Raw genomic sequence first — 18,618 nt, forward strand, 5'->3', positions numbered from 1 at the left:
CCCCCCATCCCCCACCCCCACCCATCCCCGATACCATATGCCTAGAACATGTCATTAAACATGTTAAATAAACTTATTTCTTTATTTATCAAATATCATATAATAAGATATAATAAAACAGAAGGAGAAATAGAATAATACAGTGCACTTTGTTAAATTCAGCTAAAAGAAATCAAAGCATATTTGACCAGATTTAATGATTGATGTGTTATAAAAGTCGTATGTTATTTCTTTAAGAAAAGTTGCAACAATATAAAATGTATGTTTTTGCCAATTTTTAGGTAAATTTATAATATAATATTCATAATTTAATTCAAATTATTAATTTTCAATGTATTATACTATATTAATTCGAGTCCTTCATGATTTCCTTTTGGGTCCTTTTGGGTTCCAAATGGGTCCTTTTGGGTTCCTTTTGGGTCCTTTTTTCCTTTTGGGTCCTTTTGGGTCCTTTTGGGTAAATCGACGCACCCTCCTCGGTCATTTAGATTAAGAGAAATGAAAAAGTCTAGAAAAGTAACGAAAAGCTTGTACAATCTGCCCTCTAGCGTGAAAATCTTTTTAACCAATGAAATTAAACTTAAATGTTATAGCCAATCAGTTGGTTGTTGCTGTACACAATCTTCAAACTGCTAAATTTAAACCAAGGCAGGTTGAAAGGGAAGGGACGTTTGAGAAAAAGGAACGAATCCTCTTGTTAAGTTTGTATTGACTTTTAATTTCTATTTATTTATGACAACATTCAAAACGTAGAAGAAAATGTCAAGTGCGCTAAGACGAGAGGAAATACGCAAGGAAGTGCCAGACATTGTCATTGATCCTGGGAGTGGAAAAAGATACCTAAAAGGCAGATTTCTGGGCAAGGTACAATTTGGTTTTGATACAATGCATATATCAAATAGACATTACAGCAGTTAATGCTTAAACTTAATTCAAAATGTTTATTGCATTCTTATTGTGGAACTATTGGAAGCAACTTCTTTTTCAGAGCGTGTACAGGCATGTCAGAGATTTTAAATTGAAAAATGGAGGATCATTTTTATAAACAAATAGAATATTTGTAAATTGGTCACTTATGATTACAGTAATTAAAACTTCAACACTAACTTATCATGAAATTATATTTGCCCTAATGTTATCTTTCATTTATATTTTTTTTCATACAATATGCACTTTACAATAAATGATGATGATGCATATAATAAAATAACAATTTTTCATGAAAATTATTGAGTATGCTGACAGAAAGCATTTTCAAACATACATTCCATTGTCAAATAATTTGATTTATATTCTCACTTTCAAGTTTTTAAAGTTCTTTGTATGGATTCCATGGTAAATATTAATTGGAAGGGGGGGGTGTATTTGTTGAAAATTCCTTTTATCATGGTTCTTTTAATTAAAAAAAAAAAACCTCAATCATGTCAATTTTGATTTAGCATAGAGTTTGAAAAGATTTTTACAAAAGTTTTGTAATCATGACTTGAGTTAACAAGTTTCCATTTTCCTTTGAAAAAGCCTAGGGGTTGGGGGGTTGGAAGGTTAAATGGAGGTGCTTAAGCTTTCATAAAGAGTTCAGTTTCAACCATTGTACTCAAAATTTTATATAAAATTCAGGGAAAACATGAGAGAGGTAACCATTTTAAGGTGGGAAGCTTTAGCTTATATTCTATTTAAACAGTCAGGGGTGGTACTGAAATCAGTCATTTTTGAAAATGATGATTTTCAGTCATTAAATTGATTTTGAATAATGATGGAAATTCATCTTTTTATAGTAAAATGATGAAAAACAGTCATTTCTATTTTGAAATTTATTTTAGAAATAGAGTTATCTCTGATATTAAAAATGACTGTTTTTATCATTTTTTATCAAATTGATTGGGCGCACTGTAATTATCTCATTAGTTTTACGGGGCGCACTAAATTATTTTGGTTTCAATTACTTGTCAAGATGTTTCTCTACACAAGGGCCTATGGCAGGATAGTGTACTATATCTAATTACTGTAGTAAATGGGATGGGAAAATTGACTTGAGAATGGAAATATGAGTGTTTCATTTTTACAAAAATCAGAAAATTATGTACATTATATACTTAGAAGAAATGACCATTATCCATCATTTTCAAAAATGACTGATTTCAGTACCACCCCTGCAGAGTTTTTGAAATAAAAAAATATTCACTGGTCAAGTGGACCAGTGATTTAGTGAAATTTACCGGTCCACACAAATATTCACTGGAAGCAGCATACACATATTCAAAAACAAAAAAAAAATGTTTTAATTCCAGTATAGGCCTTAAAAATTATCAAATATACTGAATTAACCAGGTGTGATATTTTTAGTGGATACCCAACATGGCTGCCTACCATTGCAAAGCAAGTTCTAAATGTTGTGGGGATAATGTTTAATTTAACAATAATGATTATGAACTCTTTATATTAAAGGTAAATAATGATTAGGTTGACATATGTTGTATCCCAAATAAAGCTACAATTAACATTTTTGTACAAATTGAATTAACTGATTGAACAAATACAGATACGACAGGACACGACTATCTGTCGTAAAAGCCCTTGAGTTTATTCTATCATACACACAGATCCAATCCTTTAGACTTTCTCACAAATAAACTTAAAATTCACAGGTTAAGAGGTTAAAACTCCGGAATTGTCCAATTTTTTTTTTTACCGGTCCTTTGGACCGATTACATGAAGAAAATTACCGGACATTTGAAATATTTACCGGTTTTGCCGGTGGGACCGGTGGATTTCAAAAACTCTGCCCCTGACTGTTAAATGATAATATAATTGGATATCAAATATTTTAGGGAGGTTTTGCAAAATGTTACGAGTTGACAGACACAGATACAAAGGAGATTTTTGCTGGAAAGATTGTTCCCAAGTCCCTCCTGGTGAAACAGCACCAGAAAGACAAGGTAAATGATTGATTAGTAATGTCTTATTGTCAAGAAATCAGAATTTCTTGTACAAGATGTGTGCTTATGGTGATACCAATATTTTTTTTTATTATCAGAAATGTTGAAGAATCACCACACTTGAATTGATACTTCCTAGATCATTTAAAATCATTATCTCACTGAATATTCAATTTTTCAGATGACCCAAGAGATCAGTATTCATCGCAGTGTTTCCCACAAACATATCGTTAAATTTCACAGTTTCTTTGAGGACATGGACAATGTTTACATACTGCTGGAACTGTGTCGTAGACGGGTAAGTCTTAATGGGTGCCATTAGCACCCTGACACCCAATAGTGTCTGTAAGAAGCAGGTGCTAATGTGACAGTAATGAAGTATGACCTGAGGCTGCATTTATCATTTATCTTCTGTTATCTTATGAAAGTGTTTTTGTGACATTGTCAAAGCAATCATGTCATATTGATATTAATTAAATGTAGGATTATTGATATGTCAGAATTTTTTTTTGTGTATTTGTTTTTATATATTTATATAAAGTATTCTTGAAGAATGAACATGATGAAGTCACAAAAATGATTTTCTTTAAATTGAGATAAATTTCCTTATATATTTCTAAGTTTAATTACCGGTAAAAGCATATTTTACAAAGCATGAACGTCTGCGGTGATATTTAAGTCCACATTTAGAGTCTTTCAATATTTTCATTTAAGAAATCCTCGACTACAATTTTTGTTAATAGCATTTTTTGGTGTTTTATTTAGTCTTTGATGGAACTGCACAAGAGAAGGAAAGCAGTCACAGAACCAGAGGCCCGTTACTTTGTGCGACAAGTCATTCTCGCTTGTCAGTATCTACACAACTTCAAAGTCATCCATAGAGATCTGAAGCTAGGAAATTTATTTATCAACGATGAAATGGAGGTCAAAATTGGAGACTTTGGATTGGCTACAAGAGTGGATTACGATGGGGAAAGGAAAAGGTTAGCGGGATAGTTATAAGTTATAAATTAGGCCATAAACAATTTGAATATCTAGTTCTGGGCCTGTCTTCTCTTCTAATGGTTTTATGATACTAATTTTATTGCCTTTTGTTTCATTGTGTTATTCTGAAGAAATCTCAAGTTAAGAATAGTGTATATTCCCAAGAACTTTTGGAAGTTTCAATAAATCCAATGAAAAGCATTTGTTAATATGTATACATTTATTTTTTAACAGAACATTATGTGGCACCCCTAATTACATTGCCCCTGAAGTCCTTGGAAAGAAGGGCCACAGTTACGAAGTTGATGTATGGTCTCTTGGTTGTATACTGTAAGTGAAGTGCCAGGGTTAATAAATCAGAAGCAAAGAATAAATTGTTGCATCCATTCTAAGGATTTAACTTTCATATTTTGTGTGTATTAACAGGGATAGACATTAACTTTTATATTCACTTGTCCTCCGGGCAAGTAAACTACAAATTTGACTTGTCCGAACTCAAAATTTGGTTGCCCAAAAATTTTAAAGAAGAAAATACCAGTTACAGTATCTTAATTTGTTACTGTAAATATTTAAGAGTTACGAATTAATTTCTGTTTTAAACTTAACTGCCTGGGGAAAAAATCATTTTTTGATATGACGATGATGCAACATTTTGTAAATATATGTAACCAACTTTCCTGTCGTCTACTATCTTGTAAACACACACAGCAAAGCACTAATAATATTTCCTTACAATTTTTTTAGCTCTACTGGTCAGAGACCAGAAGAGCTTATGTGATAGTAATGCGTCCGCCGTCCGTCTGTCTGTAAACAATTTTTCAAAATGCTACTCCTCCTACAGTTTTGGTCTAATTTCAATATAACTTAGCACACAAGTAGACTACACTAAGATGCATAATTCTGTATATCGGTTTTTGATTTCGATGAACGGTGTTGCCGTGGTTACTAAAAATAGAAATTTCTGTGAAATTCTTTCAAAATGCTACTCCTCCTACAGTTTTGGTCTGATTTCAGTATAACTTGGCACACAAGTAGAATACACTAAGATACATAATTCTGTAAATCGGTTTTTGATTTCGATGAACGGTGTTGCCGTGGTTACTAAAAATAGAAATTTCTGTGAAATTCTTTCAAAATGTTACTCCTCCTACAGTTTTGGTCTGATTTCAGTATAACTTGGCACACAAGTAGAATACACTAAGATACATAATTCTGTGTATCGGTTTTTGATTTCGATGAACGATGTTGCCGTGGTTACTAAAAATAGAAATTTCTGTAAAATTGTTTCAAAATGCTACTCCTCCTACAGTTTTGGTCTGATTTCAATATAACTTGGCACACAAGTAGACTACACTAAGATACATAATTTTATGCATCGGTTTTTGATTTCGATGAACGGTGTTGCAGTGGTTACTAAAAATAGAAATTTCTGTGAAATTCTTTCAAAATGCTACTCCTCCTACAGTTTTGGTCTGATTTCAGTATAACTTGGCAAACAAGTAGAATACACTAAGATACATAATTCTGTATCGAGCGCGAATGTCGAACCCTGTCATATTGATATTAATTAAATCGGTTTTTGATTTCGATGAATGGTGTTGTCGTGGTTACTAAAAATAGAAATATCTGTAAAATTTTTTTACTCCTCCTACAGTTTTGGTCTGATTTCAATATAACTTGGCACACAAGTAGAATACACTAAGATACATAATTCTGTTTATCGAATTTTAATTTTGATGAATGGTGTTGCCATGGTTACTAAAAATAGAAATTTCTGTGAAATTCTTTCAAAATGCTACTCCTCCTACAGTTTTGGTCTGATTTCAGTATAACTTGGCACACAAGTAGACTACACTAAGAACATAAAGAGACTTTATCAACGATCATTATTCTATTTAATGCTGTTTATAAAGTTTCAAATCCCAGCTGCTTAAGTACTTTCTCTTCCTTTGCTATAAGTTCAAACCAGTAGAGCTTCAGTCTCGACAGAGACTTCTGGTTTTTTGAAAATTTAATCCTCACCCCTCACGCTATTGAGGTCACACAAAAAGGAAAACAGTTACCATGTTTTGAATAAAGATACATCAAACATCGAGAACAACTGGTGGTCTTTATATTCTGTAAGTGATTAAATAAACTATTCTATTATTATATTTCGTGTAAGAATTTGTCAGGCAAGCCAGTCTAATTGTTTGTAAACTACGAAAGAAAACTGAATAACAAACCCGATTTCTAAATAAAGGTACAGTTATGATCCAGAAACGCTATCGAGGGATTCCGAATGCAAAACAATGTCACGTTTTTGGCAGAAATCAACTGTTCAATTTATTGGTTTGTTTATAAACCAATGTAAGATAAAAAAAAAAATGTTTCTTTCAAAAATATCCACTTGCCCGATCGGACAAGTACATCGATGGTTTCACTTGCCCGAACTGAAGATTTACTTGTCCCGGGCAATCGGACAACCGTTAATGTCAATCCCTGATTAAGTATCACAAATGAAGCTTTTACCGAAATTGAGGAATGTTAATTTTATTATGATGCTTTGTGTTATGGCAGGTACACATTACTGGTGGGGAAGCCTCCATTTGAAACATCCTGTTTAAAGGATACCTACTTGAAAATCAAGAAAAATGAATATCACATTCCCTCCCGTGTCAGTCAACCTGCCAAAAACTTAATCGCTAAACTACTCAAAGGTGATCCCACAGACAGACCAGGCATGGAGGCCCTGTTGGAGGACGAATTCTTTCACACAGGTAATAAGCAGATTCCAAATAAAATTTCTGTTTGAGATGACATAAAAGCATTTTAAATTAAAGATCGTTAGAAGACAAATTCATTCACTTTGGTTACCTGGAAATAAACAGGTTCCAAAAAAATCTTAGGTCAAAAGAAAGTATATGTAGAAAAAGAAGATTATATTTTTTTTTTCATAGTTAATGAGGAAGCTTTTCATTACAGGTTACCTTCCCCCTAGACTCCCTACCAGTTGCCTGAGCATGGCTCCTAGATTTGATACACTAGCCCGCTCAGAAGCATTATCAAGACGACCTCTACTAGAAATCAACAGAGCTGGTAAACAAAACATTTCAAATTTTTTTCTGTCATGAGTTTCAAAAATTGAGAGGAAGAAAATAAGACAGAAATAAGCAGAGTTCCAATTTTTATGCATATTTTGACTCTTCACTCAGATGGAAATTCACGACCACAGACTGCTCCAACAGACATGAAAAAAGACGACAAGTATCCGCAGGAATCTGAACAAGACGCTGATGAAGGACGAAGGAAAGGAAGTAAGTAGAAGATAAATTTATTGTAAATGATTTTGGAGAGTAAATATTTCAACAAGTACAAATATAATGACAAAGATTCAAATTTGAAATAACTTTTTTCTTAACTTGTTCTGTCTGTTGTAGGTGATGAACCAGCAGACTATTATTTATCAGACCTATTTGCCGTCCTTTCAACTGTGATAGCATCTAAACCATCGGAAAAAATCCAAATACAAGAGGGTAAGTCTAATTTGCAATTTATTAATAGCATTTAATGGCTTTTCTGTAAAAGTCAGTTATCCAACTGGAATAACCAAAGAGTGGTGAATATGTTTTCATGGAATAAATCAGAATTGTTTTATTTTTACAGAAGAGGCGGAGGACCCTGCATCTATTCCTATTTACTGGGTCAGTAAGTGGGTGGACTACTCTGACAAGTATGGCTTAGGCTATCAGCTGTGTGACAACAGTGTGGGGGTACTGTTCAATGACTCAACACGCCTCATCCTGCTAGCCAACGGAGAGTAAGTGGTTCTGAAAAAAATCATTATTAAAGAAAAACTGTCAGGGCTGGCTTTTAAAATCAAATTTTAAGAAAAACAAGATTTTTTTAACAGAATTTAAAAAGATATGGATTGGATTTTTTTTCTTCATGACATTCCTGCTTCTGAATAGTGATTTTGTGAACAGAAATAATATTTGTGATAATGATAATGGTGTTTTTTTGTTTTTTGTTTTAGGAATGTGCAGTATATAGAGAGAGATGGTACTGAACATTACCACACTCTTAAAGTGTTCCCAGAAACCCTGACCAAAAAAGTTACTTTACTGAAGTACTTTAGGAACTACATGAATGAGCACCTACTCAAGGTAACCTTTCATTCCAAAATATTGGGGAAAAAATACTGTAAACCTACATTTATTCACGTGCAAGAAATTTTCGTGAGAGCCCTGTCATCACAAATATTTTTTTGCCGTGAACCTGTCCTTAAAGTCTTTTTGTTTATTAATAACAGATCACAGAAAGGCTTGATCATGACAGTGTTTTCCCCAGGCCGTTTTTGCATGGCGCTACCGCCATGCATTCATGATCTCCCGCCATGCATCACATGTTGGCCCCATGCTTCCCGCTATGCATGAATTTTTAATTGGGTACCATTTGATTGTTATCACTTACAAATCTTTCAATAAAACAAATCAAATCACCAGAATCCTAGTGTGAACTGTACGCATTCTGTGCACCTGTTGTGAACTCGATGCGAATCACGGCACGGGTATGATGCAATAGGCCTAGCTGTCACTTTTTGTTTATTGCAATTTACTGGTATGTTACTAAGTATCAGGCTTTTAATTGGTTAAATATTAAACTGATAACCATAAAAAAATAATTAATTGCTATCAGAGGGTATACACAGTAAAAGCAATACACTTGTTAATGCACATGTGGGTTTTTCCAACATTCACAAGTCTCTCTATAAATAGCATTGATGCTCCGACATAAAAAAATGATTCATTAGTTAACTCTTTCAACACTGAGTAACTTTTATCAAGCAACCCCCAGTACACTGAGTAACTTAAGCCATCATTAGAAAATTCATCTACTATCAGAAAAAATACAATAACTTCTTTATTAATTAAAATATTTTAATAAAAGACACATCATTAGAAAGGTAAGACATTTTTCTTTTAGATGGTATAAAATTTATATGCATTTAGAATTATTTTACAAGACAAAAGCGCCGATAAAAAAATGATGATCTTATGTAATATTTTGATAAATTAGTCAAAATCAAATGTTCTTACCATCGTTTAAAAGAGAAATTATATTTGATATGACATTTCATTTAAGTCCAAAAAATGAATAAATAAAAACGTGGTGTTCTTGTATATTGAAAATAAACAAGCCTTCATAGTAACATTCCAAGACTACCTTTCACAACAATGTTTATTATGATCATCTTTAATGTCTATGAACATTTATAATGTCCAAGTCGTGAAAATAAACATATGTTATTAACATTATCAATGTTGATTTACTTTATGAACTATGGGGAGGTACTTAGTTCAAATATGTGCTTTTAATACACAGTGACCACCTATATTCAAAAGCGGGAAAAATCATACACCAAATGAATGTAAATAAGCTGTCACAATATTTACATTGGAGCATTAGTGCTGCATATTAATGAGTACCCTTTTTGTTTCAAGACAACTGCAAAAGTTAAGGGACATGAAAAAGAATAATATAAAGGTGGAGGTCTCTAGGGGTCTATTTGTAGAAAGCAAAAATAACACAATACACAAAACAGTAAAAAGGCAGTGGCTTTATAGAAAATTTTAATATAGTAAATATTTTTTTTTATTAGTTCTATTTTCATTTTTAAAAAAAACTCAATTGTTGAATATTTTTAAAGTAAAATTTACAATATGTTCAAAATGTATTTATCATTTAATTAAATCAATGAATTTGTATTTTTTCATTTAAATATACATTTAGTTATATGTACAATTAACTTAACCGACACATGCCGCGCCGTCAATTCAGCAAAATCCCCCCCATGCATCAAAAATTTTCTGGGGAAAACACTGCATGAAAATGAATCATTGCGAATAACTTTACCCCCGGTAAATTGCAAAATAAAGTCGTCGCAATAAAAGTTGGTTTACAGTAATCAAAAAGAGAATGAATTAAAAATTTGTATGTATTTCATTATAATTTCTATTTTCTTATGACATCTCTTTGATTTCTCTTTGTTCATACATTATATTATTATTTGTTTCCTGTACAGGCTGGAGCCAACATGACACCCAGGGAGGGGGATGACATGACCAGATTGCCTTTCCTCAGACACTGGTTTAGGACGAGGAGTGCCATTGTTTTACACCTCAGTAATGGAACGTTACAAGTAAGTAAACTGAGTAATAGGTATCTCTTATTGAGAAAAATTGAATTTGTTCTCATTCTGATCATTCAGTAGTGTTGAATAATCGGGAAAATTTCATAATCGATAATCGGTCAAAACTGGAGAAGCTTAATCGATCAATCATCGACTTAATTGGTAATTCAATTTTCAAATACAAAATTCCATTTCTTTATAGCATTTATTATTTATGGAACAAACTGAAAATAAAATTTTATCAAGTTTATTCTAAAGACAACTTTTTATTGTATAAGTAACAAAGAAACAGAAAAAAATTACATATTTGCTCATAAAAACTAACAATGTTTGTTGTTAGTGACATGACATCAGATTTTGCATTTCCTGGATATGGGTAAATTTCTCCTTATTGTTGTTTAATTAGAATAATCTAAGCCCTCACTACAGTTAGAATACGTCCCATATACTTGTAATGTAGCAATACACAAACGATTTTGAAGAATATAAAAGGATTTGCACTGGAAATAACTACCAAATTAATCAAAACAAACCTTTTTTGAGATAGCTTATGCCTTTTATCCCAAAAAAATAATCCATATAAAGATGAAAATCCAATTAATTTCTCAATGTTTTTCTCTCGCTTCAAATTTACCTGCCATATTTACATTCTGAACTCTCTAGATTGTCCGTAGTAAATGCACCGAGTACGAGTTATCGACCGTGTTTCTATTGCTACATGTACATTACGAATAAAATTTATCGTTAAAATATGACAATATCATTTTAACGATAGAACGTTCTATCAAATTGTTGTTAACTTCATCTTCGGATGCCATTTTTGTTGACCTCTTTTCGTTTTTACATATATTGTTAGTGCGTACGCATTTGTTTTGTTCAAATTGTACAATTTGTTCAAATTTGGCGAGTTTATTTGGGCGACAATCGATTATGAAAAACGTAATCGATAATCGGAATCGAACACCCAAAAACGATCGACAATCGATCGTCGGCGACAATCATTTCATCACTATCATTCAGACTGCATAATAATTTTAGGAGAAAAAATGGTTTTAAGGGTCCTCCACACACCAACAGCTTATGTTCTCATATTATTGAGCATTACTTTTAACAAGCATATCAATCTTTAAAATCTGTCCAGGGATGAAAATGTAATTTATACTGATTTTTTAAAATAATTATTTCACAAGTTTCAAGAATTTTTTCCCAAGGCGTTTTCATACCTAGCACAACAAAGTTTGTCTCACCCTTTCGTATGTTTTTAAGCTCATAGAATAACCATAAAAACTTAATTTTATCGATCAACATATTTTTTACAGAAATTTATTTTATTTATAAAAATTACATAAATATCATTTTCTCTGAAATACATCTCAAGAAAAATCAATAAGGACTCCTTTTGTGGAGAAGATACATTAAGGAATAAGATTACATCAAAATATTGAATTAAAATCAAATGCACTGGTGTAGAAAAAACATTTTCAAAATCTTTGGTATCAAAGTTCCTTTTTGGAGTTATCTTTCCTGTTGCCCGGGACTCAAAAACTTTGGCAAGTCTCCGCATACGTCACCATACTATATTTAGTAATTACTGGCCACTGAACTGGACAAATATAACAGAGGAAAACTAGAAACGGCTACGCACACTATTTTATCAATATTTATAAACACACAATGAGATATTAATGTATTATTGAAACGCACAAATATTAGTGTGCCGATATTTCAAATATCAAAACAGACTCGGTTGATTAGCCTGAAAGTATAAATAACCTGAACGTTTCTCGTCAAACTAGGTCCCTGGTCATACCCATCGATACCTGTTGTTTACGAATTATTATGTAACATAATCCTAGACGTCTGTTGTTCTTTTATATAAAAAAAACCCCGCACATTCATTTCCATCGGTCATTCCGTGATCATGCCACATGTTCATTGTTTACAAACGGTGTTAGGCCAAATCGTTCATGCAAAACCTCGATAATACCAGAAGTAAACGTATTTTTTCTCTATATACGTCACAAGTCACATGGTGTGGAGGACCCTTAATCATAATTCATTAAAATTAGGGGAATAATTAATTGAAAACCTTGATTTCTTTCAGATCAATTTCTTCCAAGACCACACAAAGATCATTTTATGTCCACTTATGCAAGCAGTCACATACATCGACGAAAAGAGAGATTTTCATGTCTTTAAACTGAGTGGTATTGAAAAGTACGGATGTACCCGAGAACTGGCCAGCAGACTCCGATATGCCAGGACAATGGTGGAACGTCTCATGACCTCTAAATCTGGGTCGGGTCGTATCAAGTCAGCCAATCCCTCCACATCCTAGTGTGTCCATAGTTTTGTGGTGTGAAATTCATGACGTTGTAGTGCTGGGAAGGAGTAAGCACTCTGCTAACATGTTGAGCCCCCTACGTGCCAAGATCAAGACAAAAAGTCTACTTGCCCCAAGAAAGTCCATTTTCAGGGAGTGGTTTGAATGTCATAGGTGCATGTAGGTCTAAATAAAATTGAGAATGTTTTTGTAGAGGATGTTGAAAAATGTCAATTGAAAAATTATGAATGTGATTACAGATAAAGATGTCTTTCATTGTCTCTAAGAAAGATATCACATTTTTGTATGTCATAATTTTTTTTTTGGTCAGATTTCATTGACTTAGTTATAGTCTTATTCAGTCTTTGGTTCAACAAGCAATGTCATTAGATTATTATTGTTTTTCTTTAAGGGGGAAAAATTGCCAGAATATCATAGTAAACTAATCATGTAAGGAGAGATGAATTTTTATTGAATCATGAATCTGTGGTCATTAGGTTAGTGCTGGGTTAACTCTCTTTGAATGTGATAAATTACATGTACGCAAGAGCCTCATTGTATGTCACACCTGTTTTTCAGTGCTTTGTTTTGTTGACACTGGTTTTTCATGGCTTGAAGATTGTTGGATTTTTTTGCCCCTCTTTTTGATTAAGAAAAATGAAGTAGTGGGAAAATAACAATTCAATTTAATATTTTCTCTAGTTATTTATATATTATGTAGGCACTTGAAAAATTCTTTTTCAAAGAAAGAAGAGAGTATGGTATTATGAGAAGAGAAATGTGTTCACATTGTAAATATAAGCTGTTATGTATGTTAACTGATTGTATGCTATATACTGGATACTCAAGTGTTTAATAATATAAGGTTAGAAACTACATTTAAATGGTTGTTATCCAGACATAAAAATCACTTGAATAGCAAAGTAATTTATTTTCTTGTTTTTAGTTTTATTTTGATAAATATAGTACATGTTTATGTTAACAGAGTGCTGGGAATAAGCATCCTTAAAGTCGGGGCGTGAAATCAGATGCCCCTAAACATACAATCCAGGAAATGGTGGGAAAGGAGAGTCTATATTATTTGAAAATTTGTGTTTTTCATTTCTTTTCTTGTGACTGATTTTTAGTGAATTTGCCAACAAGCTAAAACAAAACATGTTTTTAAATAAAACAAAAATTTATATTGTAAATCATGTGAATATGAATATACTGTATGTGCCATTTTATGTTTCAGTAGATTTAAAAACAGTTGATTGCATAGCGCCATTGATTAATTTGTGGTGACACTGAAAAAACCAATCCTTTTGTGAAACATTATAGGAGATGAATGCTATTCTGGCACAACTAAGTTAAAGATCAAACTGAAAACTTTTTTATACTTAGGAACTTTGTTATACTTTTTTGTCTGTCTCTCCTTTCTGTCTATCTTGTAAAATCACACAGTATCACAGTTATCAATAAATGAAGAAAACACTGCATTTGTAAGGTTTTCAATCAATGAATGTTATGTCTTACAAAGGCTGACAATTTTGGCTTTCATGATTTTATGAAAATGACAATACCTTGGGCCTCGAGTGTTATTGTTCTCTGCTACATGTATATACAATTATGGACTTTCAGGGTAGATTTTTTGGCAAGTGAAGTGATAAAGGACTTGACACAGAAAATGAAAGGTTTGCTATTATTTTCTGTGTCCGATGATATAAATTGAGATCATGAACATTATTCAAGCTCAAAAGTCCTTGAAACAATACAAAATTGGTGCAGAGCAATCATGGACCTTTAAAATATCAGGTGCCATGGAAGAGTGAGCATCCCCTGCAGACTAGTAACACCCACCATGTGCTCCTTGTCACGATTGGGAAACAATGGAAAAATCCATCAATTAAGTCTGTATGTAATACTCTTGCAATAAGTATGAAAACGTCAACGTTTGGCCTAATGATAAAATGTATTTGCTGACAGCAAGGTCTTTGTATGGACCATAAAACTTTTGAAATTATGACTTTAAAGAGACTGTAAATATTTTGGCTTCATCAGCTTGTTTGTTAGTAACTTACCTCGTTTTAAAAATTGTTCATAGTTCATACTTAGAACATGCTCTTGCATATCGAATCAACTGACAGATATAAACCCCCTGTGATGAAGGTATATTCATGCATAGATAAGTTGACAATTGAAAAGTTAGTCATTACGTTTATCATTAAGCTTGGTTGTTAGATATAACCATTAACGTCTTTTTCAAGTTAAACATCCAAATAGGAAACAGATGTGTCACACACTATAGTATCTTAAATTTCAAGCTGAAGCGGATATATCCATCGACATAAGAATGGAAACCCTTGTGTGATAAACAATACATTGTCGTTATATCCAAATGTCGAGATGAAGGCCCCAGCAAGTGTTTTCTTCTTTTTATGTATAAGATTTTGGACAAATTCTGCTTCACATTAATACAAAAATAGGTCTGCTAAATAACAGGGCGCAATTGGTACCCATGGGAATTCCAATAAATTGTTGGTCTCCAATAGCCATATAGATATTTTCAATCAGGAACCTGTTTTACAAAATTTGATTGTAAAAATTAATATTGGGTTAAAAATTGCTAACCTGAAAATATTTTTCTACATTTTTTTTTAAAAAGTTTAAAACCATTTCAATTTAATTCAAATAAGAAAGTTATGAGCAGAATAAATTTTGGACTTAGTCCTAAGTTCTTATGTAAAGCGGGCCCCAGAAACTCGAGCATCTTTTTAATATCAATTACAGAATACTTGTGTGTACAATCAGAAGGTTTTTTTTAGCAAAATTATTTTGCAAATGACCAATGACAAGGTAAGTAAATATACTAGTTCCATTTTTATCTCACCTGAGCCAAAAGCTCAAGTGAGCTTTTCTGATCACATTTTGTCCGTCGTCCGTCAGTCTGTCTGTCCGTCTGTAAACTTTTCACATCTTCGACTTCTTCTAAAGAAACACTGGACCAATTTTAACACCAAACTTGGTACAAAGCATCCTTCTGTGAAGGGGAGTTAAAATGAAGGGCCAAGTCCCTTCACAAGGGGAGATAATGAAAAAAAAAGACAAATATAGGGTTGGGTCATTAAAAATCTTCTTCTCAAGAACCACTTGACCAGAAAAGCTGAAACTTATGTGGAAGAATCCTTGGATAGTGTAGATTCTAAATTGTAAAAATCATGACCCCTGGGGGTAGGGCAGGGCCACAATAGGGAATTCAAGTTTTACATAGAAATATATAGGGAAAATCTTTAAAAATCTTCTTCTCAAGAACAATTGGACCAGAAAAGCTGAAACTTATGTGGAATCATGCTGGGGTAGTGTAGATTCTAAATTGTTCAAATCATGACCCCCGGGGTAGGGCAGCCCACAATAGGGAATCAAAGTTTTACATAGAAATAAATAGGAAAAATCTTTAAAAATCTTCTTCTCAAGAACCACTGGGCCAGAAAAGCTGAAACTTCTGTGAAAGCATCCTGGGGTAGTGTAGATTTTAAATTGTCCAAATTATGACCCGTGGGGTAGGGTGGGGTCACAATATAAAATTACTAGGGGTAAATCTGGTAAAGAACAGCATGGTCAAAGCTACTTAGGTGAGCGGTGTGGCCCATGGGCCTCTTGTTATTGAAAAGCAGCTGTATAATTGTATATAGATAACACTTACATCTTTTGAACGGACTGTAAACTATAGTTAACAATGTTAATCTATATTTTACATCGATAAACCATGATAGTTAACGCGATAATTTATGTTTCTATGGCACGCCAAATTCACAAAAATGAGCTAATCATAGTTTCACAATCGATAAACTAGGTTTATCGGTTGTAAACTATAGTTTACGGACTGTAAACTATAGTTAACAAAGTTAATCTATATTTTACATCTATGGCACGCCAAATTCACAAAAATGAGATAAACCTAGTTTCACAATTGATAAACTAGGTTTATCGACTGTAAACTATAGTTTACAAACGTAAACGTAAACGTTAAGTATAGTTAACGATTCGTTAAGTATAGTTTTCATCTGTAAAACTATATTTAACGGTCGTTAACTATAGTTTACGAATGCTAATGTAAGTTTATCTGTCTGAATAAAGCGTTAACAATAGATTTTGTTGATAAACATAGATTCACATTTGTAAACTATAGTTTACAATCGTAAACTATAGTTAAGAGTTGTTAATCATAGTTTCACAAATCGTGAAACTATATTTATCAGATCGTTAACTATAGTTAACGGTTTGTAAACTATAGTTTACAAATCGTGAAACTGTATTTATCAGATAATCTATGTTTTGCAATCGCAAATGATTGTTTTCGATGTTAAGTATTGTTTACGGTTGTGAAACATAGATTATCGCGTTAACTATGGTTTACAGATGTAAAATATAGATTAACGTTGTTAACTATAGTTTACAGTCCGTAAACTATAGTTTACAACTGTGAAACTATGTTTTGCTCATTTTTGTGGATATGGCGTGCCATATACATCTGTAAACCATAGTTAACGCGATAATCTCTGTTTCAAAACCGTAAACTATATTTAACACCGAAAACAATCATTTGCGATTGTAAAACATAGATTATCTGATAAATACAGTTTCACGATTTGTAAACTATAGTTTACAACTCTTCACTATAGTTAACTGTTAATTAACTGATAAATATAGTTTCGATTTGTGAAACTATGATTAACAACTCTGAACTATAGTTTACGATTGTAAATTATAGTTTACAAACGTGAATCTATGTTTATCAACAAAATCTATTATTAACGCTTTATTACAGACAGATAAACTTAGATTAACGAATTGTTAACTATAGTTAACGAATTTTTAACTATAGTTTACGGTTTGTAAACTATAGTTTACAGTCGATAACCCTAGTTTATCAACTGTGAAACTATGTTTACCTCATTTTTGTGAATTTGGCGTGCCATATGTTTCAGAACCGAAAACTATACTTAACACTGAAAACAATCATTTTCGATTGCAAAACATATAGATTATCTGATAAATACTGTTTCACGATTTGTAAACTATGGTTTCTGGGGGAAAATGAAATTCTAACAAATAATAGTTGTTTTTTTCCTTAGATTTTAGGATATTACAAACAAAATTTCAACAACAAACTAGAACCCCTGACCCCAGGGCCATGAATTTCACAATTATTTTGGTAGAGGACTCAATGCTGATTACAATCATGCAAACAGTTTGACTGCTTGATGTCCAGTAGTAAAGAAGAAGATTTTTAAAGATTGGATTAATTTTAATGGTTTTGGCCCCACCCCTCAGGCCCCAGGGGGGGGGGGGGCAGGGATCATGAAATTCATAATTTTTGTTCCCCTTCACCCATAGATGCTTTATGCCAAATTTGGTTGAAATTGGTTCAGTGGTTGCAGAGAAGAAGCTGAAAATGTTCAAATGTTAACGCACGACGCACAATGCACGACAACGGACGAAAACGGATAGCAATAGGTCACCTGGGGTGCGTTCAACAGCGTAGCTGCTACGTAGCCGCTATGTAAAGCTACGTACGCTCTTGAACGGACGGCTAACCAAGCTGCTACGTATGGAGAGCTAGCATAAATATTTAATGCTACGTCCCAAATCCAAGATGGTTTCCTTGGTTACAAATCTGCAGCATTCAAGATTTTTACAAAAAGGAGGGTTATTTCCTATATCTAAGTGAATTAAATGTAAATTTCAATATATATTTTCGCCTGAAATAAACTTTATTTGTTCCAGTAATAAGTTTTTACTGATAAATCTTTATTCAAAATATAACACTTAGCAGCTAAGTTAGCTGTCTGTTCAATAGAGATAGATATCTACTACTTAGCTGCTAAGTTAGCTAATACGCCGTTGAACGCACCCCTGAGTTTACTCAGGTGACCTAAAAAATCCAAACGGGAGGCCATGGATCCGCCTTTGTTCACTGCTCAATGATCGTAAGTGCCGAGGACAAAATTTGCAGCTCTCCATCAGCAAGTGTTGACCTCTCCATATGAGTAAAAATGCTCGAGAGGTACTTTAAAGATACAAACAAACAAACAAACTCAAATGATCATAAAAGTAAGCCCTTCTCGCGAAGCCTATATGAATGATATGGGACTATGTGGACAATGGACGTTGCCATTCTTATGTTGCAAAATTGACTCGATATCGTAGCATTCACTGAACTC

At 32.8% G+C, this 18,618-nt stretch overlaps 1 protein-coding gene across 1 annotated transcript; it reads left to right on the forward strand.

The window, feature by feature from the left end:
• The first annotated feature begins 592 nt into the window (after window positions 1-592).
• Window positions 593-13,889, forward strand: LOC134274359 (serine/threonine-protein kinase PLK1-like). Its single transcript, XM_062756642.1, has 13 exons — window positions 593-864; window positions 2,829-2,936; window positions 3,118-3,234; window positions 3,702-3,919; window positions 4,155-4,250; window positions 6,480-6,679; window positions 6,885-6,998; window positions 7,115-7,216; window positions 7,340-7,435; window positions 7,566-7,719; window positions 7,936-8,065; window positions 9,985-10,101; window positions 12,197-13,889. Exons 1-13 carry the CDS (start codon window positions 760-762, stop codon window positions 12,428-12,430), a joined length of 1,791 nt encoding a protein of 596 aa, XP_062612626.1. The 5' UTR covers window positions 593-759; the 3' UTR covers window positions 12,431-13,889.
• The last annotated feature ends 4,729 nt before the right edge of the window (window positions 13,890-18,618 follow it).

This window comes from Saccostrea cucullata, unplaced genomic scaffold, assembly GCF_032062105.1.
Source record: "Saccostrea cucullata isolate Sc308-1 unplaced genomic scaffold, CSIRO_AGI_Scuc_v1 ctg791, whole genome shotgun sequence".
Lineage (NCBI taxonomy): Eukaryota > Metazoa > Mollusca > Bivalvia > Ostreida > Ostreidae > Saccostrea > Saccostrea cuccullata.

Coding starts and splice junctions, on each gene's coding strand:
- LOC134274359 (XM_062756642.1), top strand. CDS start 760: ATGTCAAGTGCGCTAAGACGAGAGGAAATACGCAAGGAAGTGCCAGAC. Junction 3,920..4,154: donor TACGATGGGGAAAGGAAAAG/GTTAGCGGGATA, acceptor ATTTTTTAACAG/AACATTATGTGGCACCCCTA. Junction 7,217..7,339: donor TGAAGGACGAAGGAAAGGAA/GTAAGTAGAAGA, acceptor TGTCTGTTGTAG/GTGATGAACCAGCAGACTAT.